The sequence below is a fragment of the Meles meles genome, chromosome 5 (assembly GCF_922984935.1).
Source record: "Meles meles chromosome 5, mMelMel3.1 paternal haplotype, whole genome shotgun sequence".
Lineage (NCBI taxonomy): Eukaryota > Metazoa > Chordata > Mammalia > Carnivora > Mustelidae > Meles > Meles meles.
In genome coordinates, this window is record NC_060070.1 from 124,140,204 (window position 1) to 124,165,755 (window position 25,552).

Here is a 25,552-nt window from a genome sequence, read left to right on the forward strand (position 1 = left end):
CACGGCACAGCAGCTCCATACCTCACCGAGGGCCCCTAGATGCAGCTGTTGGTGCTGGGCCTCCCTCAGACGTCCCTCAAACCAGGCCTGGCCATGCTCTAGCAGCTCCAGCCCCTGCCACAGGGCATCCTGCTCCCTCTCCAGAGCCTGCATCCTCTGCAGCTGGGAAGGCAAGAAGCAGAGGCTGACTTGCTCCACAGCAGGGCTCTGGGCCATGGCCCTTCCTCTCAGCCCTTGGTGGGGTTCACTGTCTGGTCGCTGAGTGTGACTCCAGACTGACCACTGAGCATCCGGAGGGCAGGGGAGAAGACTTACGGGTCCTCAAAATTGAGTGGAAATGGAGGGGCAGATCCAGGGAGTGGGCGTCCCTGGTACCGCTTACTGGACTAATACTCACCCAGAGGAAAAAGCTCCGGGCCCCTGGGTCTCCACGGCTTGTTCCCAGTGGCAGCAGCAGAACCGTGTAGGGAGCCCGGACCCGGGGTGATCCACCAGGATCCTGGCTCCCCATGGCTTGGAGGTGGGAAGGGCAGAGCCACGCCCACGGGTGCCAGGGCTGGTCCCTCCCCTTCCCTCCTGCCTTGTGCCGGTCCTACCTTGTTTTTCAGCCTCCCGGAGCCCTTTCTGCTGTGTCTATCTGAGGCTAGGATGCCCCTACTTAGGAGAAAGACCATCTCTGTTGGACTTCTTTGTCTTCCTTTTCATCTGCTTTTGTAGTGTCTGTTGAAACGCCTGGTTCTCCCCCTGGGTGGAACCCAGGGTCCCCCTACAGCGTGTCACTGGGTTTGTGTCTGTTTATTTTTAGTAATTTCTACATCCAACGTGAGATTCGAACCCACGACCCTGAGATCAAGAGTCACACACTCCCAACTGCACCAGCCAGGCACCCCTTTGTCCCTGTGTTTCTAATGAGGCAGGGTAGGCCCCTTTGCGGACTTCCGCTTGGTGTTTCATCTTGTTCTTATTCTTTTGTTTTGTATTAGCTGGTCTAAAGAAACAATAACTTTCTCTGAAGTAAACTTTATTCCTAATACGAAACAAAATTTGCAGAGAAGCTGAGAATTCTGGGTCTGAGGAAAGTGAGGAAACAAGGCGTGGCAGCCCGCTGGGGTCTCGGAAGGTGGAGGAGGGCCAAGGAAGGGCTCTCAAAGGATGGCAGTGGCAGCAGGCAGCACTTCCTGACTCATGAAAAGGTCCAGGTCCAAGTTAGGATCTTCCAAATCCAGTTTCAGAAATTTATCAACTAATGTCTGGCAACTGAGGGGAGAAAGGACAGCGGGGTTTATGGCAAAATGGAAAACTGTGTTCCCAGGCAGAAGGGAGAGGCTTCCAGGAGAATTTAGGGATTTCAGAAACAAATCATGGGTCTTTGAAGGGCAAAGAGGCTGTCTGGGTCCCTAAAAAGGGGAGAAGAGCTGTAGAACATGCTGGAAAGAACCAGGACACTGGCCACACACTCACTTTTCCATCTGCTTCTCCTTTAGCAACTCTTTGGCAGGCTTGATGGGTTTCCCACTGCGGATCAAGTCTGAGACCTAGCAACAAGAAGTGGGGTGAGGTGGGGCAGTTGGGTAAGAGAACCTGAAATAAGGATCAGAAATCCCATGGACCCAGAAACCCAGACCCCTGAAAGGAGTAGGGACAATGGTAGGGAGGCCTGATGGAGGTTTTGACCTTTGGATCTCACCTCCTTGCCACGAGTAAGGAGTTGGTCAGGAAGCCCAGCCTGGGCAGCTGTGTGGGAGGCATGGCTGGCCTTGGCAATGCCTTCACACACCTGATAGAAGAAGACAAGGTCGTCTCCATCCTCACAGGTCTCCATGGTCTTAAAAGAGATAGAAGGGGACAGTGAATCATGAATCAGTCTGCGCCCTGCCCTGAAACCCCTGGCCGATCCCTGTGGGGAGTGAGAAATGGGAAGGATTCCTCTGTTCTGAGGAGCCTGTTCTGGGTTCTGGTAAATGTTCATCCTAGGGATCCCCAGAGGCTTAGACTGGTGTCCTTACCAAATACTGCACAAGGGGCACCTGTGGCAGCAGCTGGAGCTGAACAAGGCTCAGAAAGTTGGTGGCCACAAAGATGTGAGGGCACGCGGGTCCGAGTGCCAGCCAGTGTCGGAGGACAGCAGCTAACAGCGCGAGCCCATCCACCTGTGCACAGGGCAGGGGTGAGAGTACTGAACCACAGGTGCACCCCCTTATACACCGCACCTGCCCTAGCCATCCCCATCTTGTACTTTCCTGCCCACATACCCCATTCCTCTCCTGAGCTCCCCACCCCTCGGTTTCCCCTCAGTTTCTCATCATTTTGTCTCCTCACCGTGTTGGTTCCCTTTCCAAATTCGTCAATGAGGACCAGAGACTGCTTGGTGGCATTGTTTACTGCTTTTGCCACCTGCTGGGCACCAAGTGGACAACGGAGAGTTTCAGCAGCGTTCAAGGCCTGCAGTGCACTGACCATAGTCTGCCTGTGGGTAAAGCTGCTTGTGTGTGTGTCCGCCCTACTGGACTGCAAGTTCATTAATGGCAAGACTGGGGTTTTGTTCACCCTTTCATTGCCAGCAGCGCCTCATGCAAAGCAAAGGTTCAAAGTATTGATTCTCCCAGTCTCTGAACTCGGTGCTCCCTGCCCATAATATAGAAGGCACGCAGCAGAGGGAATGGTTTTCTTGGTCTGATCATTTTTCAAGAATAGAGTTCCTTCCTCATTAACACCCTCCACCGGTCCCACCGCCCCCCCCTCCAACTTTGCTCCCTTTGACCTGGTTGAGGTCGATCATAAAGGTCGAGAGGCCCAGGGAAATGGATTCACAGCTGTGGATTCGGGTGAAGATGGCATCAACAGCCCCAATTTCGGCTTCCTCTGCTGGCACGAAGCTGCCCACCATGGCCATGAATGTGATCAAGCCTACCTAAATAGGGAGAAGATAGGGTCTTGAGCCTGTTGGTGTGGGCCAGGGTGAGGATGAGGCAAGGCTGAGGGGTGAATTATAGATCAAGGAGGGGTGGACACAGTTTAAGGAGAGCCCCTCAGCTTTCTTTAGAATCAGGAAAGAGGGTGGGAGAGTGGGCAGTGTTCCCGAGTGTGAACAGCACGGACCTGTTCAGGGTAGGGGGAGGCTTTCAGGCCACAGAGGGATCTGTTAGAGCACGGCTCTCTCTCAAATAGAGAGAACATGTGTGCACAATGGCCTTTCCGTGACAGGTCAGGTCAGAACACCTGGGAGGAGCTGCAGGGACCTGTGTTTGGAGGCAGGAGGGAAATGGAGACAATGAAGAAGATGCCAGAGGCCCAGTGTGCAAGGGACTCTCCTCACCTGTTTGAGGTATATGCTCTTCCCTGAGGAGTTGGGTCCAGTGATGACTTTGACCCTCCCTCTGTCCCCACCACATTCTGCAGAGTTGGGCACGAAGGTTCGGGCACAGAGTTCCATCAGAGGATGTCTGCCATGGGTAGAAAGTCACCTCACATGTGGTCTCTCAATGCAAATGAATGAAGCCACCAGAAGATGGGAGGCCTTTGGGCCCCTTGTGTCTATGCCTCCACCAGCTTCCGTTCTCACCTGCCATTCTGGATTCGGACCCCAAGGAGCTGGGGAGAGTAACGGGGCCTTGAGTAGCCATAGTCCCGGGCAGCACTGGCTAGAGCCAGCAGGACATCCAGGCGGGAGGCAAGGTCCAAAACCCGGGTCAAGACGGCGGCCCGTGCCAGCACCTGACACTGCAGCTGGTACATCAGCAGGGTCTCCTGGTCTGGGGACAGGGGAGGGAGGAGCTGGGCGTCACCTCCAGGAGAAAATGAAGAAGAGACAAGCCCCCAGACACCAGATATAGTCTGAGACCTTCCAAGACATTGGGAGGAAAAGGTGCGGAGTCAGAGTGAGAGAGAGAGCAGAAGGAAAGGAGCCTGTAGACTGTCCTCCAAACTGCCCGCTCCACCCCAGCCTTTTGCTTCTCCTCACCCCGGATGTCACAGTGCAGGTCCCCCAGCAATGCATCCAGCTCCTTGGTTCGAGCACTACGATAGTGCAGCTTCTCCTCTGACAGGAACTGGGAACAAGGGCTCAAAGCTATGGGCTTTGTCTCCTTGGTCCCCTTGGTCTTCTCTAACACCACCTCCACCCCACCCTGACTTTTTTATTCTTTTAAAAAAACTTTTATTTAAAAATATAACAGATATGGGGTGCCTGGGTAGCTCAGTGGTTAAGTGTCTGCCTTTGGCTCGGGTATTGATCCCGGGGTTCCGGGATCGAGCCCCACATTGGGCTTCTCCGTCTCCCACTCCCTCTGCTTGTGCTCCCTCTCTCACTGTGTCTCTGTCAAATAAAAAAAAAAAAATACACAGAAAATTGCATAAAACAAATACATAGCTTAAGGAATTATTATGAGGCAAATACCCTGGTAACCAACATGTAAGTTACGAAATAGGTTAAAAAACTAAAATTTTGGGCGCCTGAGTGGCTCAGTGGGTTAAGCCTCTCCCTTCAGCTCAGGTCATGATCCCAGGGTCCTGGGATGGAGCCCCACATCGGGCTCTCTGCTCAGCAGGCTCTCTGCTCAACTCCCTGCTGAGTAGAGAGCCTGCTCCACCCTCCCCGCCTGTCTCTCTGCCAACTTGTGATTTCCGTCAAATAAAAAAATAAAATCTTAAAAAAGAAAAAAAACCTAAAATCTTGTCAGCTACTCCAGAGAGCCATCCTAATCATAACCCTCTCCAACTCCTCAAAAGTAACCTCTATTCTGACGTTTTGGGGAACCAATTCCTTATTTTCTTTATAAGTTCATCACCCGGGGCGCCTGGGTGGCTCAGTGGGTTAAAGCCTCTGCCTTCGGCTCCGATCATGATCCCAGAGTCCTGGGATGGAGCCCCACATCGGGCTCTCTGCTCGGCAGGGACCCTGCTTCCCTTCCTCTCTCTCTCTGCCTGCCTCTCTGCCTACTTGTGATCTCTGTCTGTCAAATAAATAAATAAAATCTTTAAAAAAAAAATAAGTTCATCACCCAAATATTCTTTTTTTTTTTTTTTAAAGAGAGATAGGGAGTGTGTTAGGGGGAAGGGGCAGAGAGAGAGAGGGAGAGAATCTTAAACAGGTTCTGTGATCAGTCTGAAGCCTGAGGCAGGGCTTGATCTCACAACCCTGAGATCATGATCTGAGCTGAAATCAAGAGTTGGGCACTTAACTGAGCCATTCAGGTGCCACCCCCCAAATATTCATTCTTGAAGACCAGTTTAGTTACGCCTTCTCCTGATGATTTCTACAGTTTTTTCTTAATTCCAGTAGCGCTAACATACAGTGTTACATTAGTTTCAGGTGTACATTACTCAACAATTCTGCACATTACTCTGTGCTGGTCAACATGAGTGGCCTCTTAATCCCCTTCACCTGTTTCACCCACCCACCCTCACCCACCTCCCCTCTGGTACCCATCAGTTAGGAGTGTTTTTTGGTCTCTCCTTCTCTTTTTCCATTTGTTTTGTTTCTCAAATTCCACATACGAGTGAAATCATACGGAATTTGTCTCTGACTGGCTTATTTCACTTAGCAAATACTCCATGTCATTGCAAATGGTTAGATTTCATTATTTTTTTTAATTGCTGAGTAATATTCCATTGTATGCAATACCACAACTTTATCCATTCATCTATCCATGGACACTTGGGCTGCTTCCACAGCTTGGCTATTGTAGACAATGCTGCTGAAAAATAGAGGTGCATGTATCCCTCTGAATTCACGTTTTCTGTATTCTTTGGATATATTTGGGTAAATATTCAGTAGAGTGACTCCTGGATCATAGGGTAGTTCTATTTTTAACTTTTTGAGGAACTTCCATACTGTTTTCCATAGTGGCTGCACCAGTTTGCGTTTCCACCAACAGTGCATGAGGATTCTTTTTCTCCACATCCTTGCCAACACTTGCTGTTTCTTGAGTTTTTAATTTTTTTTATTTTAGCCATTCTAATAGGTATGAGGCGATATCTCATTGTGGGCTGTTTCTGGTTTGTTTTTTCTTTAAGATTTATTTATTTGAGAGGGAGAGGGAGAGGAGCAGCAGGGGAGGGAGAGAAGCAGACTCTGTGCTGAGTGCAGAGCCCAGTGGAGGGCTTGATCACGACCCTGAGATCTTGATCAGAGTCGAAATCAAGAGTTGGCACACCTGACTGAGCCACCCAGGTGCCCCTCATTGGGGTTTTGATTTGCAGTTCCCTAATGATCAGTGATGTTGAACATCTTTTCATGTGTCTGTTGGCCATCTGAATATGTCTTCTTTGGACAAATGTCTGAACATGTCTTCTGCCTATTTTTAAATTGGATTATTTGGGTTTTGGTGTTGAGTTATGTAAGTTTTTTTTTTTTAAGTTTTATTTATTTAAATAATTTCTACACCCAACGTGGACCTCGAACTCACAACACTGAAGATCAAGAGTCTCATGCCAGGGGTGCCTGGGTGGCTCAGTCACTTAAGCGTCTGCCTTTGGCTCAGATCATGATCCCAGGGTCCTGGGATCGAGCCTCACATTGGGCTCCCTGCTCTGCAGGAGGGCTGTTCTCCCTCTCCCTCCCCCTGCTTGTATTCCCTCTCTCACTCTGTCCCTCTCTGTCCAAAAAAAAAAAAAAATCTTAAAAAAAAAAAAGAGTTTCAGGCCAAACACCCCTTAAGGTCTTCATGTATTTTGGATACTAACCCCCTATTGGGTATGTCATTTGCAAATATCTTCTGCCATTCAGTAGGTTGTCTTTTATCAGTTGTTTCCTTTGCTGTGCAGAAGCTTTTAATTTTGACATAGTCCCAGTAGTTTAAAGATGATTTAATTAATTAATTAATTTATTTATTTATTTTAGAGAGTGAGCACGAGTGGGAGGAGGGGCAGAGGGGAAGGGAGAGGGACACGCAGACTCTTGTGCTGAGTGAGGAAACCAACGTAGGGCTTGATCTCGCAACTCCTCAGATCATGACCTGAGCTGAAACCAAGATTCAGATGCTTAATAGACTGAGCCAGTAGGCACCCCTCTGTAGTCCCAATGGTTTATTTTTGCTTTTGTTTTCCTTGTCTCAGGGAACGTATGTAGAAAGATGTTGCCATGACCAATGTCAGATAAATTACTTCCTGTGCTTTCTTCTAGGATTTTTATGGTTTCATAAAAAGGCCCTTAATCCATTTTGAGTTTATTTTTGTATGCAGTGTAAGAAAATGGCCCAGTTTCATTCTTTTGCACGCAGCTGTCCAATTTTCCCAACACCATTTGTTGAAGAGACTACCTTTTCCCCATTGTGTATTCTTTCCTGCTTTGTCAAAGATTGACAAGGGTGTCTTATTTTATTTATCTCAGAGACAGAGGGAGAGAGAGCATGAGCTGGAAAGGGGGGAAAGGGAGAGGAGGGGCAGAGATAGAGGGAGAAGCAGACTCCCCATTGAGCAGGGAGCCCAACATGGGGCTCAATCCTAGGACCCTGAGATCATAACCTGAGCCAAAGGCAGATGCTTAACCGACTGAGCCACCCAGGCACCCCAATAAATAAAATACTGGAAAAAAAAAGATTAATTGACAATATAATCATAGCTTTATTTCTGGGCTTTCTGTTCTGTTCCATTGATCTACATGTCTATTTTTGTGCTAATATCATACTGTTTTGATTGCTATAACTTTGTAATAATACTTTAACTCTGGAATAGTGATACCTCCAGTTTTGTTTTATTTTTTTTTCAAGATTGCTTTGGCTATTTAGGGTCTTTAATGTTCCATTCCAATTTTAGGATTATTTGTTTTAGTTTTGTGAAAAATGCCGTTGGTATTCTGATGGGGACTGCATTAAATCTGTAGATCGCTTTGGGCAGTATAGGCATTTGAGCAATATTTGTTCTTCCAATTCCAGAGCATGGAATGCCTTTCCATTTCTTTGTGTCACCTTCAATTTCTTTCATCAAGATTTTAGTTCTCAGAGGACAGGTCTTTAATCTCTTTTCCACCCTGACTTTTTTCCTTTTTAACCTCAGAGATGGGAAGGATCAAAGCAGAACTACAAAAGAGACATCCCATATTGGGCAGTGCTGATAGGGTAAGGCCCTCCCTCAGCTGCTGACTTATTTTTCTTACCTCCCCCTACAGAAGTCAAGGGTCTTACCATGAAGTCCAGTCCTTCAATCTCAAAGTCACTAGCCTCTGCCATGGAAGGCAGGCGGGGAATAGAGAGAAGGAAGCCAATCTGAGGAGAGTAAAGAGATAAAACAGGGAATAAAGTACTGGGCACCAGGATGCCTGGGTGGCTCAGCCGGTTAAGCGTCTGCCTTTGGCTCAGGTAGTGATCCCAGGGTCCTGGGATCGAGTCCCATGTTGGGCTCCCTGCTCAGCAAGGAGCCTGCTTCTCTCTGCCTGCCGCTCCCCCTGCTTGTGTTCTTGTGCACTCCCCAACAAATAAAATCTTTAAAAAAAATTAAAAATACAGTACCAGGCACCTTATATCCCTGGAGGACAGAAAGATTCCTGTATCCTGCGGTGCTTCCCTCAGGGGCCTAATGCTACCACTGGGTATTTATCATCTTCAAGCTTCTCCAGGAGCTTTCTTACCTAGCAGTCTGTCCTTCATGAGCCTACTATCTCCCAGGAGAGATCCCTGGGGGTTACACCCACCCTCCTGCCCTCACCAGAGGGATGTAGATGACACTGCATGATGGAATACGAGAGTCCAGATTCTCTAGCTCCTTCCTGGCGACCTCAGTGAGGAAACTGGGAAGTCCCATCAGCCTTCGTTTTTCTAGGAGGGTGAAAGACATGTGGGTATCAAAAGGAAGGCTCCTGCCATGTTAGCAACCCATCCCCAGTTGCAGTGGCCACCTATTGATGATGGCACCCTGTCACTGGGTAGGGCTTATGTTTCAGGGCTCACAGGCTGCACACCCAACACTCACTCTCATCAATGTCAGGATCTATGTTGGGGAGGACTGTGAAGCGATTTTCAGCAAGACTGCCCTCAAAGTCCACCTGAGGAGATAAAAAGTCCATTGCTCATCACCCAGAACCATCCGCAGTCCTGTTCCTCACCTCTCCTTGGGCCCCTACTCTCCCTGCATTTCCTGCTTTGACACTAACCCCCCAATCATGCCTCTGATGTTCCGCCCACTCCTCTCACCATCCCATTCTTTGGTCATCCAACTGAATTTGATGTCTCCCATTTCCAACACCACATTCCCCAGAGGCCAGTTTTCTCCATCCTCTAATCCCACCTCTTTCCCCTAGGTCCCCAGGGGCTCTGCCTCATTCTTCCACTCACCACTTTCCCAATGAGGCTAGCAATATGGTGCAGGTCATCAGAGAACTCTTGGGCAATGTCCTGAAAGAGCTGGATGGACTGGGGCAGGGAGCGGCAGGCATCCCTCAGACCCAGGGCACTGTACACAGTCTGCAGCAGAAATGGAAGAAGGTGGGCTGAGGTGAGGGGACAGGGAAGGACAGAGGAGAAAACACGATAGGACAGACAGAAGATCTCAAAGGCAAAGAAGAAACAATAAACGAGGAAATGGCATCTGTCAAACTCTGCCAGGCACTCCACTCAACACTGAGGCCACAAAGAACTAAAATGTGGCCCCTGTCCCAGAGGAGCTCATGGTCTAGTGAGGAAAACAGAAATACACCCAGAAGATTTAAAAATAAAGTGGTAGATGCTTTAATAGAGGAGAGGATTTCATATTGAGGAAGGAAAAAGAGAAGAGGGGTATGAAAGGCAGAGAATTACATGCACAGAAGGGGCAAGACACACTGAGGTAAGGGAGCAGGAAGAGAGAAAGGGTGAGGGTCATTGACAATTAATTCCGCAGGGTGAAGGTCAGTGCCCTGAGGTGGCTGCTAAGGTTAGACAGTGTGGACACACTGACATCTACTGAGCTTTACTCGATGGCAGAGGACCCAAGTATATGAATCAAAGGTTTATAATCTAGCCATGAGGGAAACAAACAAGCACCAAAAACAATGGCTACCCACAAAAAAGACTGATCAAGTTATGAAACTGACTAAAATTATTAAGGAAGTTCAGAGAATAAGACTAACTCGGGCTAACATCATTGGAGATATCTTTACAGAGAAAAGGAAATGAGGGGCCGCTAGGTGACTCAGTTGACTGGGCGCCTGACTCTTGATTTCGGCTCAGGTCACTATCTCAGGGTCTTGGGATTGAGTCTGGAGTCCAGTTCCACACAGGAATGGAGCCTGCTTGAGATTCTCTCCCTCCCTCTCCCTCTGCCCATTCCCACCTTCACTGGCCAAGTGTGTGCATACACTCTCTCTCTCAAAAAAAAAAAACAAAAACAAAAACAAAACAAACAACCAAACTAGGTCATGAATAAGGCTATTCAAAGGAACGAGGATGTTCTGGTTGAGAGCATGAGCAGGGCAAACAGCAGTGGGAATAAAAGCTAACACTTTCTGAATGTTTACTAAGTGAAAGGCAATATTCTCAACTCTTCACATATGTTAATTTCATTCATTCCTCAAAATAATCTTAGGAGATAGGGACTAGTATTATCTCCATTTTACAAACAACAAACCTGAAGCACAAAGAAATAACAAAATTTGCTTAAGGTCTCACAGAAAGTAAACAAAAGAGCTGGGATTTGAACCCACATGGCTGGCATTGAAACACCACACTATACCAGGCAGAACGTGGGTGGCTTAGTCAGTTGGGTGTCTGCCTTTGGCTCAGGTCATGGTCCTGGGGGCATGGGATTGAGCCCGGCTTTGGGCTCCCTGCTTGGCAGGAGGCCTACTTCTCCCTCTCCCACTCCCCCTGCTTGTGTTCCCTCTCTGGCTGTGTCTCTGTCAAATAAATAAATAAAATCTTAAAAAAAAAATAGAGTGGGTCTCCTCGGCAGAGTGCCCAAATGCATAGCCTGGCCAGGCTGAAGCAGAGGATGAATGTGGAGTAGTGGAAATGCAATTTATAAGCAATCACATATAACTGTTCATGTTCAAAGAAAATTGCTATAGATAATGAGAAGCAGGTTTCACACTGTCAGAGAAGGAAGTTACAAATGAGGAAAGGAGGAATATCCCCTGTGGTATTGACCTGGAATCAGAGGTATAAGTATGAACTCGGGGGTTCTGTAATATATAGATAGACTTAGGAATATAGGTATGAATGCATGGGTTACCATACATGGATCTATCTATTAGCTCTGTCTCTGGTGAGAAGTAAGATACTCCAGTAGCAATAACCACATCTAGTGTCCAGATCCTGGTTTCTAATACTATTCTCCAAAGAAAGTGACCAGGACTCCTTGGAGAAATGGTTGATTCCAGGGCTGGGGCAAGGAAAATATGAGCCTGGAGCATCTTGTAGTTGCAGAAAGTTAGGAAATGTTCAGAAATGCACTGGGGGCCATGTCAGAAGGGCAGTATCTGAATCTGAAAAGTCAATGTGAAGGCCAAATGGGCAGATTAAAAGTCAATCTGAAAAGAACTCTCAAGGCTCTAAGCTAGAAAAAATTGAGCAAAAATAAACAATAGCATTGAATTATAAATAATAAAATAAAATATGAGATAACTGGACTATGGTTATGTAACATGTTAACATTTTTTAAATAATATGTTAACATTAAGGGAAGCTGAGTGAAAGAAAGGTATATGAGACCACCCTGTGCAATTTTCGCAGCTTTTCTTTACGTCTTAAATTTTTTAAAAATATTTTATTTATTTATTTGACAGACAGAGATCACAAGTAGGCAGAGAGGCAGGCAGAGAGGGGGGAAGCAGGCTCTCTGCTAGCAGAGAGCCTGATGTGGGGCTTGATCCCAGGACCCTGAGATCATGACCTGAGCCAAAGCAGAGGCTTAACCCACTGAGCCACCCAGGTGCCCCTTAAATTATTTTTTAAAAAAAAAATCAAAACAACAGAAGGATAAATCTTAAAAATTCTATAATAATCTTTTTTTTTTAAGATTTTATTTATTTATTTGCCAGAGAGAGAGTGTGGGAGAGAGAGAGTACAAGCAGGGGGAGCGGCAGGCAGAGGGAGAAGCAGGCTCCCCGATGAGCAAGGAGCCTAATGCGGGACTCGATCCCAGGACCCTGGGATCATGACCTGAGCTGAAGGCAGACACTTAACTGACTGAGCCAAATCTTAAAAAATTTTTAAAGAAAATGTTATTAGGTGGAAAGGGAGAGAAAGATAGAAACTAAAATTAGTTGCCTATACCTTGTTTGGGAGATTACATTTTGGAGCTGTGTTAATATTTTATGTAATTATAAAGGTAAATTAAATATTAAAAACTAATTCCTAAAAATCAAAAATAGAATGAAACATATGAACATGAATGTATATTCAGGTAGTGATATAACCACACAGAGAGGAACTATTCCAAGTGACTAAAACACAGTAATATGACTGTATCCTTAGTAGGGACAAAAAGAACTTCCCTTCTTCCCCCACCCCCAAAAAAATCTTAAATTATTTTCAGCAATAATATCGTTGGTAGTAGTGCTGGTATTGCTATACTAAGATTGTTGTGGGTATAATGTCAGAAAAAGCAAATGAGTGATATTCTGATCTTATCATTCCTACTGTTACTGAGAACCAGAATTTCCACTATGCAAGAAGGAGTGTTGAAGAGGATAGTATAGGAATATACAAGGTAAGAACCCTGTGCTTCTGAATTTAAATTGCTGGCATCAGTACCAATTTATCCTGGATTTTACTTTTTAAAAATTCCTAGATATGTCTGCAGAAAAGCCTTTAAAGCAATAAGCAAAACATGCTGTGCACCCTCTAGGATTCAGACTGTGATACAGAAATGCCATTTTTCACTAAAAGGAACCAGCGCTCTTTGGAGAAATGTCTGATTCTGGATCAGAACCAAGAGATGTAGAGGTGCCTGGCTGGTCCAGTCAGCACAGCATGCAACTCTTGATCTCAGGGTTGTGAGTTCAAGCTCGCTTAGGATACAGAGATTACTTAATTAAAAAAAAAAAAAAAAAAAAGAACCAGGAGATGTAAATGATATATCTGGTACATCTTGTCAAACCAGAGAGCAGGAGGGAAGCTATCAAGTGGGGACATCTACTGGGGTCATGTTTAAAGGACTCAGAAGACAACATGAAGAGGCTCCCATTGGCCACAGATGGAATAATCTGAACATGCAGAAAGATTAAAAATGCAATGGACTGAAACACATGTGTAAATCTGAGCTCAGGATGATACTAAAACAACAAAAACCACACTGGCTACCTTGGGGGATGGAGGGTGTTAGGGAACTGGTAATTTCCTATATGCTGAGCGCTGGTAAATAAAGGCAGGGGAGAAAATCAAGCAGTTTCTATTATAGTAAATGTACCACTGAGTAACCAAAAAGCAAATAAGAGGAAATTTCTCTTTACAGAAACATTCAGACTAATAAATGGAGAAAGAATGACAGAGTAATATTATTTTGTAATCCCTAAGGAATTAATGGACTTCAGTATTAAACATCAAAGCCACTAATGTCACAAAAGGAGAGACAGACATATCAGGCATTATATTCCTCTGCTTATAAAACAATAATAAAGGAGCGCCTGGGTGGCTCAGAGGGTTAAGCCTCTGCCTTCGGCTCAGGTCATGATCTCAGGGTCCTGGGATCACCCCTGCGTCCTGCTCTCTGCTCAGCAGGGAGCCTGCTTCCCCCTCTCTCTCTGCCTGCCTTTCTGCCTACTTGTGATCTCTGTCAAATAAGTAAATAAAATCTTAAAAAAAAAAAAATTCTAGGGGCGCCTGGGTTGCTCAGTGGGTTAAGGCCTCTGCCTTCGGCTCAGGTCATGATCCCAGGGTCTTGGGATCAAGCCCCACATCGGGCTCTCTGCTCTCTCCTCTCTCTCTGCCTGCCTCTCTGCCTACTTGTGATCTCTGTCTGTCAAATAAATAAATAAAATCTTAAAAAAAAAATTCTAGAACAGAGTAAAACATGCCAAAACACGTATAGAATGTAATCTGCGAAATCCAGGTTAAGGAAAACTACTGGGCAAACAATCCAACTTCTTCACCAAATAACTTGCAAGGGGAAAAAGAGAGGTAAATATTGAGATAGAGATGGAGGGAGAACAGTGAAATGAAAAAGGAACCCAAAAAGGTGACTTCAAGAGACATCATCCCGGGGTGCCTGGGTGGCTCAGTCGTTAAGCGTCTGCCTTCATCTCAGGTCATGGTCCCAGGGTCCTGGGATTGAGCCTGCTCCGCGGGGAGCCTGCTTCCTCCTCTCTCTCTGCCTGCCTCTCCGCTCCTCTGATGTTCCCCCTGCTTGTTCTTTCTCACTCACAAGCTCGCTCTCTCTCAAACAAATAAATAAAATCTTAAAAAAAAAAAAGAGAGAGAGACATCAACCCATTATATATGTTGAACGTATTTGCATCCTAATTAAACAAAATGTTGTTTTTTTTTATAAATCATGGCATTTAAGAGAGGATTAGAAATGTGTACATTGGGGTGCCTGGGTGGCTCAGTGGGTTAAAGCCTCTACCTTTGGCTCAGGTCATGATCCCAGGGTCCTGGGATCGAGTCCCACATCGGGCTCTCTGCTCAGCTGGGAGCCTGCTTCCTCCTCTTTCTCTGCCTACTTGTGATCTCTGTCCGTCAAATAAATAAATAAAATCTTAAAAAAAAAGTGTATATCAGATAACTGATGATAATCAAGAATTATGCTAATTGTTAGCAAGATCATGGTATTGCTTGTTTTTTTTTTTTAAAGATTCATTTATTTATTTATTTGACAGACAGATCACAAGTAGGCAGAGAGACAGGCAGAGAGAGAAAGAGGAGGAAGCAGGCTCCCTGCTGAGCAGAGAGCCTGATGTGGGGCTCGATCATAGGACCCTGGGATCATGACCTGAGCCAAAGGCAGAGGCTTTAACCCACTGATCCACCCAGGCGCCCCTTGTTATTCTTTTTTATTTTTTTTAATATTTTATTTATTTATTTGTCAGAGACAGAGAATGGCAGGCAGAGAGAGAAGCAGACTCCCCGCTGAGCAGGGAGCCTGATGTGGGACTCTATCCCAGGACCTTGGGATCATGACCTGAGCCGAAGGCAGAGGCTTTAACCCACTGAGCCACCCAGGTGCCCCTTGTTATTCTTTTTTCAAAGTAATTTTCTTTTAGCAATCATACTGAAATAGTTATGGGTGAAATGATATAATGGCTGGGAATTGCTTCAAACTAATCCAGGAAGGAGAAAGGGGGAGAAGATATACATCAAACAAGATTGGTTATGAGTCTAGGTGTTAAAGCTGCATGATAGGTATGTGGGGTCATTATATTATTCTAATTTTTTTTTGTTAGTTTCCACAATACAAAGTTGTTGTTGTTGTTGTTAAAGTGTTGGGATAAAGTTAGATGGGTGAGCAGAGTGCGGAGGATCTGGATTGCTTGCTGAGAGGCTTAACCTGGACCTCTAAGCTTTTAGAAGGGAGGCCTTACCTTGTACAGAATCTGCCAGTCGCTGGCCTTGGTGTGGGATAGCTTCATGCGTTTCAGAATCAGCTACAGTCAGACAATGGGACGACTGTTTTACTTCTCCCACTTTAGTGCCCCCCAAGAAGCCCAATGTCCACTACTGACCCTCAAGCTCCTTCCCCACCTCTCTGCCCCCACCCTGGGCTCACAGGTACATTCTTGATATGACCCAGCAACCGATGCAGCATTTGAGCCATGTCCAGATTCTGAGGTAGGAGGAAAAACTGAATGACATCCAGCCGAGAATTTAGCTCTCCCAGGTCCTGAGTTGGGCGAGTGAACCATAGCCTAGAAGTGAGGGATAAAGTAGGGGAGACCAGAAATCACATCTGTTGTCATCACTGTCTTTTTTTTTCTTTTTTAAAGATTTTATTTATTTGTGGGATGCCTGGGTGGCTCAGGTCATGATCTCAGGGCCCTGGGATCAAGCCCCACATTAGGCTCTCTGCTCAGCAGGGAGTCTGCTTCCCTTCTCCCCACCCCTCCACCTTTGCCTGCCTTTCTGCCTACTTGTGATCTCTGTCAAATAAATAAATAAAAATCTTTAAAAAAAAAAAAAGAAAGAAACCTATAAAATTAGCTTTAAAAAAAAGATTTCATTCATTTGAGAGAGAGTGAGCTTGAGAAGGAGGGAGGGTCAGTGGGAGAATCAGACTCCTCGCTGAGCGGGAAGTCCAATGCGGGGCTTGATCCTGGGACTCCAGGATCATGACCTCAGCTGAAGCCAGACACCTAACCAACTGACTGAGCCACGTAGCCCCCAATCACTGTCTTGATCTCAATTTGTGAGAGTGTATGTTTGGAGGGCCCTGGGGATCGTGGTGGTATGTATCTGTACTGGCAAGCCCAGTATCCTATCTATGCGGGTATGTTTACACATATCTACTAAAAATCTCTGCATGTGAGCATGACTCTGTTTATCCTGGTTTTGATGGATGTGACCATGTGTCATTCCATGTGGATAGCGATGGCGCTTGTCAATATTTAGAGGGAGAGCAGCGTATTGAGGTATTTGTGTGCCAACGCTCCAGCTTTCTCTGTGGCTGAGTAGGAGAGGGTGAGTCAGCATGAGTTTATCTGCATTTGGCTGTGAAAAGTGCCTCTGGGTGTAATGGCACAGACGTTAGTCTTTTCCTGTTCTTCTGTAAAAGTATATAGCCATTTCATGCAGAATGGTTAAGTCCTCAATTCACGATAATGGTCATCTCTGTAGAGAAAAAGGACTGGGGAGGGACACTTTACAAGGCTTCAGTAAATTCTTTTTTAAAGACTTTTAAAAATTAGTATTTATTTATTTATTTGAGAGAGAAAGCATGAACATGGGCCAGAAGGACATGCAGACTCCCTGCCGAGCGGGGAGCCTGACACAGGGCCTCCATCCCAGGACCCTGAGATGATGACCTAAGCTGAAATCAGACGCTGAACTTACTGAGCCACCCAGCTCTCCCCTTTTTTTAGTAAGCTCTATGCCCAACATGGGGCTTGAACTCATGACCCCAAGATCAAGTCACATGCTCTACGGACTGAGCCAGCCAGGCACCCCTTTAATAATTCTGCCTTATTCTTAATTTTGCTGGTGTAAACACAGAGTTGTATAACATCATCATCATTATCATCATTACCTCTACCCTTTGTGTGCCTGAGGTATCTTCTAAGAAATTAAATTAGTATACAGTAATAAATGTCTCATCTGGTTTGTCTAATTCTGGGTGTGCTTGTCTTTTGATGGCTATGGAGAGTGTGAGATTCTGCAAGGACACGTGAGCCATGAATTCTTTTCTGCATTACAGTAGGCCATTAGGCATGCTATTTTATATAAGAAACCTGTGGAGACACGGGGGCCTGGGGATAAGCATCTCATACCATAGTTGAGGGCCAGTTACCCTGGGTTAGGATACCCCACGTTAGAGTGAAGCGGAAGGCTGAGTGGGATTCAAGGGTGGGTTTTAGGCACCTCTGCTCCTTAGCCACAGACAGCTCTACTTGCAGCAGTGTAGGCCAGACTGAACACCTGTCCCCAGCCTGGAGAGCTTTGCCAAGCCTCCTGTCTTGTAAAATCCTGAGGTTTTTCTGACTTATGTACTGCTAGTGCCAGCAGAAATCTTAGACAAGCTAAACCTTCTAATTTTACAGCGGAGAAAATGAACCCTTTAGAGAATAAGCCTTTAAACCGAGGCACCCGGGTCAGAGGTTCAGGTGTTGGGCAGGCTGGCCTGGGGGCGTTCCCTAGATACTTATCCAAAGTCACTGTCCTTTTAAGAAGTATAGCTGGGTCTTGAACTCAGGCGTGCAGACGGCTAGGACAGTGCTCTTCAGAGCATACTGTGACATTCCGTCACCTTCCTGGTGCCCCATCCAGCTGGGCCGACTGGATCCTTAGTTCCTAATTCAGGTTACGATTCCATGTCCTACTGGAACCTTCCTGGGGTATCTGCACTCCTTCCCAACTTACACTCTGTTCTCTTCTCCCCTAAGAACTCCTTCCTTCTCATCCCTGCCTGAGGAGAGAGATCTGCACCTGCAGAATGTGGGGGTAATTAAATCATCCCAATTACCTGGAGAGTACCTGATTATCCTAAATTAACCTCCAAAAGACACACAATGCAGGGCAGGTGAGGTGGGCAAAAAATTGTGCACCTGTGGACTAGCCAAGTTTTCAGCTCTGAGTCTGCAGAGAAGATGTGAACAGCAGACTTGCATCTGGGTACCATGCTCACTCACTGGGTCTACCACATTCAAGGCCATGTGCCAAGCACTGGGGCCACAGGTAGCACCCCTGTATGGAGCTTGCAGTTATGAGAGCGAGCAGGTTCACTGACAACTAACTCCAAGCTGATGTTGACAGTGCAGCCAGAAAACATAAACAGGCACTAAGCAATGGCAAGATGGGTGCCAGTCTCCCTACAGGCGCCTGTGAAAGTTTCACGGAAAAGGTGACAGTGGGCTTGCACCTTGAAGAGGATGTAAGATTCTGACAGGGGAAGAACACGGGAGAGACTTTCTGGAAGGAACTGCATAAAACACAGCCTTGGTTATTTCCATGATGGAAAGTGGCCCAAAGGACTGGAATATAGGGTGGATCCAGGGAGAAAGGATTTAGGCAGGGCTCAGAAGATAATCATGGAAATTAAGTTGACGTAAGTGGGAGGGGCTCTGAACACCACACTGCTGAGGATGCTGATCCTCACCCTGGCGGGGAATGGGGAAGTCTCCTGAGGTTTCTGTTACTTTGTTTCTACTTAAGGTTTAAAAAAGTGGAGTGACACGCTCAGATATCCATTTTGGAATGACAAGTATTTTGGAATGAAGGACAGATTAGAGAAAGAAGATTAGAGGCAGAGAGACCAATCTGAAGGTGACTGCAATGCTCCAGGTTGGAAAACATTATAGCCAGAATTTGAGCAGTGGAAGAGGAAGGGAGATGGCTGAGAAAGACATCTCAGGGTAGAATCAATAGGCCTTAGTGAATAATTGAATGTGAAGGGTGAAGGCGAAGCATCAATCCAAGGTTCAGCACTTGAGCAGTATTGCCAGCAATGCCATTAGCCAGAAAAAAAAAGGATGCAGGAAGAGGAACTGGTCCAATGGGCATCAGTTTAGATGCTCTGAGTTTGAACTGTCTGTGGAAATTGCAAATGGGGATGATGTGAGGTGCACATTCCACAAATGGAAATTGGAACCAGAGACACAATTTTGAAAGTCATCCGAAAATAGTTTAAATTTGAAGTATGGCTTTTATAATTAAAGATCGTACCATGTTGGATGTATGGCTGGTTCGGTCAGAAGAGCATGTGACTTTTGATCTTGGGATAGTGAGCTGGAGCCCCGTGCTGGGGGTATATTGTACTTAAAATAAAAAAAAAATCTTTTAGGGGCACCTAGGTGGCTCATTTGGTTGAGAATCTGACTTTGGCTCAGGTCATGATCTCAGGGTCTTGGGATAGAGGCCTGCCTCAATCTCCCTGCTCAGCAGGGAGTCTGCTTGTCCCTCTTCCTCTGCTCCTTCTCTCTCTCTCTCTCTCAAATAAAATCTTTTTTAAAAAAATCTTTAAAAAAGAAATAAATAAATAAAGCCCAGGGTGCCTGGGTAGCTTGGTGGGTTAGGCGTCTGCCTTCAGCTCAGGGTCCTGGGATCGAGTTCCTCATCAGGTTCCCTGCTTGGTGAGGAGTCTGCTTCTCCCTCTCCCTCTGCCTCTGCCTGCCACTCCCCCTGCTTGTGCTCCCACTCTCTGTCTAATGAATAAATAAAATCTTTTTCTTTTAAGATTTTGTTTATTTGACAGAGAGAGAGAGGCCACAAGTAGGCAGAGCAGCAAACAGAGATAGAGTGGGAAGCAGGCTCCCCACTGAGCAGAGAGGCCAATGCAGGGCTTGATCCCAGGACCCTGAGATCATGACCTGAGCCAAAGACAGAGGCTTAACCCACTGAGCCACCCAGGTGCCCCAATAAATAAAATACTTAAAAAAAAATAAATGAAATAAAGCCCTACCATATGAGGTAGAAACTTCTAGGTATTAAGAAAAAAGAAAATGTGCAGCCTAAGAAATGTAGTTAATAATATTGTAACAACTTCACATGGTGACAGATGGTTGCTAGATGTATCGTGGTGATCACTTCATAATGTATATAAACGTTGAATCGCTATGTTGTACACCTGAAACTAACATAATATGGTATGTCAACTACACTTCAATAAAAAAAAAGATATTACCATGTGTGGATTAGTGTTTTGCGACTGTGTTTCTGCTGTTTGTGTGTGTGCAAGTCTGTATCATCAATGGGCATATATGTATTTGTGCTGACAACATCAAATGACGATAACACTAGCTACCCCATGGGGTTGGTATAAGGATTAAATGCATTTAGCCAGCATTTGAGAAAGGGTAGTTGCTTTTATTACCACCAGGTGGAGTGGTGTGTGTGAGCCTCGGATTGCACGCCTGAGCCTGTGGCAGGTCTGTGAGACTCACCTGAGCAGCTTCTCTCCCCACTTACAACGGCATCTGTTGAGGATTCCTGTGAGGAGAGCAGGAGCCGGGAGTAAGCTTGTTATAAGGCAGGGGCAGGGAAAGGAATGTTGTAGATGTGTCTAAACTGAGGCCTCTGGGCCAGAGGTTCCGGTGTTGGGCAGGCTGGCCTGAGGCCGTTCCCCAGATACAGGACACAAAGGCAGCTAAAGCTAGCGCCTGGCCAGAAGTCTGAGCCAGGATTACTTTACATGGGCTTAGGGGAGGGAGGGGCACTCCCAGGACCAGTCAGCCAGAAAAATACACAAAGTGGTTGTAGTTGGAATCACCAAGAGCCCAACACATATATATAAACATTAGACACAATCCACTGAGATATGCACAGTGAAACCATGTAGATATTTGGAGCGATGTCCCCACTACACCCTAAAGCCAGAGATAACTGATAAAGACTCAATGCCAATAAAACACAGGTAGTTATGCAGTTATGTAACTCTCTCTCTACACTGGGCCTCCCCAAGTCCCTGGATAGGTGCTCAACTAGCAGAAATAGTCATACAAGCCCAAGGAATGAACAGGGAATTGGTAAAGACAGAGATGATAGGCTAATGACACTGGGCAACTGTGGGCGAGGGGAGATGCCCAAGCTCAGGGAAGGTACAAAGAGGCTAAGAGAGCTGGATGGGAGTGGAAGAGACATCTGGCAGTGGGAGTGAAGTGGGGAGAGAGGGGCTGGGACATGTGTTTGAAGGCAGCGGCTTTTCTGGCAGGCTTTTGCAGTGAGGGAAGGGAAGGGACATACTTACCAAAGAGGCTGAGCCCCTCTTTCAGTCCACTGGCCACTTTGTACACTGAGGGATGGGACTCACTCTTAAATATCTGCAGAACACTATTGGGGAGAAATGGAGGAGTTTGAGGTAACTTGGGTTTTTAAAAGGAACTAGGAAAATGGAATGGAGGTTGGGAAAATGCTCCTGAGGACAAGGGTTGCTGTGAGGTCTATCCTGCACTCCTCTCTGCCTCAGTTTGTCTCTTTAGGATAAGTGACTCAGGAAGGCAGGATATCTATTTGACACCCTTGTGCCTTTCTTCCTTTCTCCTCGCCCTCTCTTCCCTTTCCCTCAAGGAGACAGACCTTAATAAGCCCAGGACTAAAGAAACTGGAGCCTCATTAGGATTATTATAGCATTAAACTTAATCCTTTTCCCTCCCCTGTGATGATAACCTGCCTCCATCTCCTTACCTGTACGTGTCTTGATCTATGCTTACCAGATGGGTCCTGAGGACAGAAAACAAGCAAAAGCGAAGGTGGCTGGCGTATGGGCAGTGTGAGCTCATTACTAGGTTCCACCCTTCTCAGTCTTCTCCCTAGAGCTCTATATCCCCTTCAGGTGCCCCTGTATGTCCTAGAGCACTTGACCCGATAGGACACCGCCCACTTCCTGCACCCGCCACCCATCTTACTATTCAGGCCTCCCAATCCCACCTAACTTTGCTTGAGGTTAGGGTGAATCACGTACAACACAAATTTCTTAAAGCCCAGGATGGGGACGCTGACATTATAGTCTTCCAGTTCAACCCCAATCCTTCTTCGACCCAGAAACTTGAGCAAGCCTCCAAGGGCCCGAACCTGGAAGGGGATCAGGAATGGAGCTGAGGTCACTCCCAATGTCCTCAAGATTGAACACCACCAGGGAAAACTATTATTTTTCCAGCGCTGGACTAGTATCTCCCAGGACTCAAAACCAGAAATGGGGTGCTTGTCCCTTTCTCCAGCCTGCTACATCCCAGCCCTTGCATCCCAGGACCCTTCTCACCGTGAGGACGCAATCAAAGGGAATAATAGAGGAGAGGAAGAGGATTTTCTCAGTGGCAGTCATGGAATCTGGAATGAAGGCGTAGTTTCCAGAAAGGAGGCGCTGTTTGCTTATCTCCAGACCTATTTTGGGGGAGGCATGGGAGAGAAAGTTCACGTAGCCCAATTTTTCACCCCATTTTAAGAATGAGACAATACTCTCTGACAAATAAACAAATAAAATCTTTTTAAAAATTTTAAAAAGAGACAACAGAAGCAAGAGAGATGATGTGACTTGCCAAGCTGCCACAGGCAGTTAATGGAGAGCTGAAACAAGAACCAAATCTTCACTCTGTCTAATTCTCTCTTTATTTTACATTTAATATAAAGATCTTTGGCTGAGAGCACAACCTGACAAAAATAAGTGACTCAGGAAGATATCTATTTGGAATGTGGAGTCAAAAAGATCATTTTAATAAGAGGAATGAATAACACTAATGTTAACACTTAACATCTAATCCAGATAGAACATTCACTATCCTTTTTGCAATCCTGGGAAGGTTATGGTTATGGAAGTGTCTTATGGATCATCAGCCTTTCTTTTTCTTTTTCTTTTTTCTTAGGGACAAACGGCTTTGTCTTAAAGGTGAAATTTTCAACAATCAAAGCTATCCACAAAGTGTCACCACTCCTTCTTCTCAAGGAAGGCCCTCAACCCTAGACATGTCTATGTGGAAATTTCACAAGGTTTCAGGTTATTAAAGGGTAGGGATCAGGAGAGATCTTGAGGACACTGGTTATGGGACTTAGAGAACACAAAGGGCTAGGATGAGATAAAGCTGAGGGGAGACTTGGGATGATGGGGCTGGAGTAAGAAGAAAGGGTAGGGAAACTGGCATGGGGGGCTGGGCAGAGCAAAGGAAGTACCAAAATCCACACTTGGCAAAAATACGATTTCAGGTCTCTTCAGCTCTCTGTGCTCCTGGGAGGCTGTGAGGGAAGCAAAGAAAGGGCCATTGGTCTGGACATCTCAGTCCCCTGCTTCTGTCCCATCTTCCCTCTCTCCCAATTCTGGCCTCCTGGCTGTAGCTCCCTCCAAGACCCTTTAGTCTCCTGGAATATTTCATAGTTTAGTCCTTCCCCATTTTCACTTTTCCCTTACCCAGTCCTTACCAAGCTTCCCTAGAAACCGAGTCATATTCTCATCCTGTTTGGCACTCGTAACAATAGACCGGGGATTGATTTCATCCAATACTTAGAAGAAGAATGGAGACCAAATAAGTTAAAGGATCTTTATCCTCTAAAAGGGAACCCATAGCCCTTCCCTTGCTATCTCCCTTTACCCCTCCAGGAAACCCTCCAAAAATCAAACAAAAAAACCCCCTCATTTCCTCCCTCAAAAAGTAAGGAGGGCTCTGTGCCCTGCACATTGGAAGCATAGGTACGAGTCAAGCATGAAGTTTTGGAAAAGAGTAGTGAGACTGTCAATGTGGTACCAGGGAAGAGGAGTGGCTTGGAGGTTGATGCTAGACTATAAACCTCTGAAGGACAGACATGACTGATTTGCCCAGCACTATATGTCCAGCACCTGATACACTGTAAACACCTAATAAATGTCCCTTGAATAATGAAATGGATTCCTATAAACAACAGAGAGAGCCTCTAGGAGTCAATAAAATAGACTGAGTCAGGTGAGAATATATGAGTGAAATACACGTCCAGTCCCAGAATAGAGGAACTCATGGTTCTGCACCCACCTCTCTGGAGAAGCCCGAGACTCTCCTGATCCGGAGCATCTGGCATGAAGTGGATGGTGGAGTCACTAGTGTCATAATAGGCAATGCCCAAGTATCCTGAAGCCCACAGGACACACAGATGGGTCTGTCCCAGGGGAAGAAAGGAAACATATTTGAACTGCTGGGTTATGCAGGGTTATGCCATGTCTGGCTTAACTGTAATCATTTTATCAACCCCCTGAGAGAGTCATCACCATCCCGGTTCATTAAGGTGAAGCAGGAGAGGCCTGCGACTAGCTAGCTCTTCCCAGCCCATTTATTCTAACATGCCGAGGGGCCAATCAAAGCCCCGCTCTCCGGACCCAAGAGCCTGCTCTCAACAAGGCCACCCAAAGACCTCGGCCAGCTCCTGCTCGTTCTCCTCCTCCTCCGCCTCCCCGCGGCCTGGCACCGGGGCCGGGCTGGGAAAGCCGGCTGAGGCTGCCCCGGGCCACGGGCTCTGCGGCGTCCTGCCTGGGATCGCTCCGACGGAGGCCATGGCCTCGGAGGTTCTGCGGGTACAGAAAATGAAGGAAGTTCAAGTTTCACCGCGAGGAGCCTGGGGTAGGGGGTGCGCAGAAACGCAAACCCACCCAGGACTTCTGGGAGGGGGCTGAGGTGCAGGGCGGCGAGGGCCGAGGAGGACCGAGGAGAGCTGCGGTAACATTTTGTCTTTAACATATGTGGGACATTTTTATTTTTAATATTTTATTTATTCATTTGACAGAGAGATCACAAGTAGGCAGAGACTCAGGCAGGAAGCAGGCTCCCCGCTGAGCAGAAAGCCGGACGCGGGGCTCGATCCCAGGACCCTGAATTCATGACCCGAGCCGAAGGCAGATGCCTAACCCACTGAGCCACCCAGGCGCCCCGTCTGTGGGACACTCTGACGGGCGACTTCTCAGGCATGTCACTAAAGTCCGGACTATGCAAAACTTCAGTCGCCCCACCCCTATTTCGGTCACGCGGAGGTTGTACTTTGGCTGGAGGGCCCTGTGGTAGGGGGGTATGTATCTCTCCTCTCGCCGCCATTACCAGTTATACCCCCACGATCGCAGCCTTAACCTCCTTAGTTTCCCACCCCAGCCGTGTGCAACTCGCGGCGTTTTCCCGCGTTTTCAGTCACCTGGGTTGCTACGTGCCCGAAACCCCGTCCCTACCAGCCTTACCCCCGCAGGAGAGGCTTACTGGCGTGAGGACTGGGTGCGCGCGCACACGCCCCGCCCTTCGTAGCGCCTATTGGTCGGAGAGATCGGGATCCTGCCTGGAGATCCAACCGAGCGCGAGAGAGGAGAGAATGGCAGTCTGCGGTTGGGGTGGGTGGACACTGATTGGCCTATTCACATATGGGGCGGTGCCAGAACGTTCAAACTTCCCGCCCGTGCGGTTGCTTGGCATTCGAGCCTCTGGCCTTCCGGGTTTCTAGGCTTTGATTGACGCGAGGTGGAGCCTGTGAGAAAGTCGGAAGGGGAGCTCGAGTCAGAACCCGGGGAACTGGTCTAGGGGTGTTGAGGGGGGAGCTGGCTGTAGGGACAGAGGAGAGTTACA

General features: G+C 46.8%; 1 protein-coding gene across 1 annotated transcript; it reads right to left on the reverse strand.

The window, feature by feature from the left end:
• Positions 1 to 1,145: 1,145 nt before the first annotated feature.
• Positions 1,146 to 25,173, reverse strand: MSH5 (mutS homolog 5). Its single transcript, XM_046005821.1, has 25 exons — positions 25,131 to 25,173; positions 24,363 to 24,516; positions 23,987 to 24,110; positions 23,403 to 23,483; positions 23,157 to 23,219; positions 22,252 to 22,373; positions 21,955 to 22,064; positions 21,678 to 21,713; positions 21,241 to 21,323; positions 20,438 to 20,483; positions 15,616 to 15,754; positions 15,431 to 15,493; positions 9,270 to 9,398; positions 8,908 to 8,980; positions 8,644 to 8,753; positions 8,124 to 8,204; positions 3,962 to 4,049; positions 3,563 to 3,752; positions 3,317 to 3,443; positions 2,762 to 2,911; positions 2,320 to 2,397; positions 2,007 to 2,150; positions 1,688 to 1,825; positions 1,462 to 1,535; positions 1,146 to 1,257 (listed from the first exon to the last, which is right to left on the reverse strand). Exons 2-25 carry the CDS (start codon positions 24,501 to 24,503, stop codon positions 1,146 to 1,148), a joined length of 2,502 nt encoding a protein of 833 aa, XP_045861777.1. The 5' UTR covers positions 24,504 to 24,516; positions 25,131 to 25,173.
• Between the last annotated feature and the right edge of the window lie 379 nt (positions 25,174 to 25,552).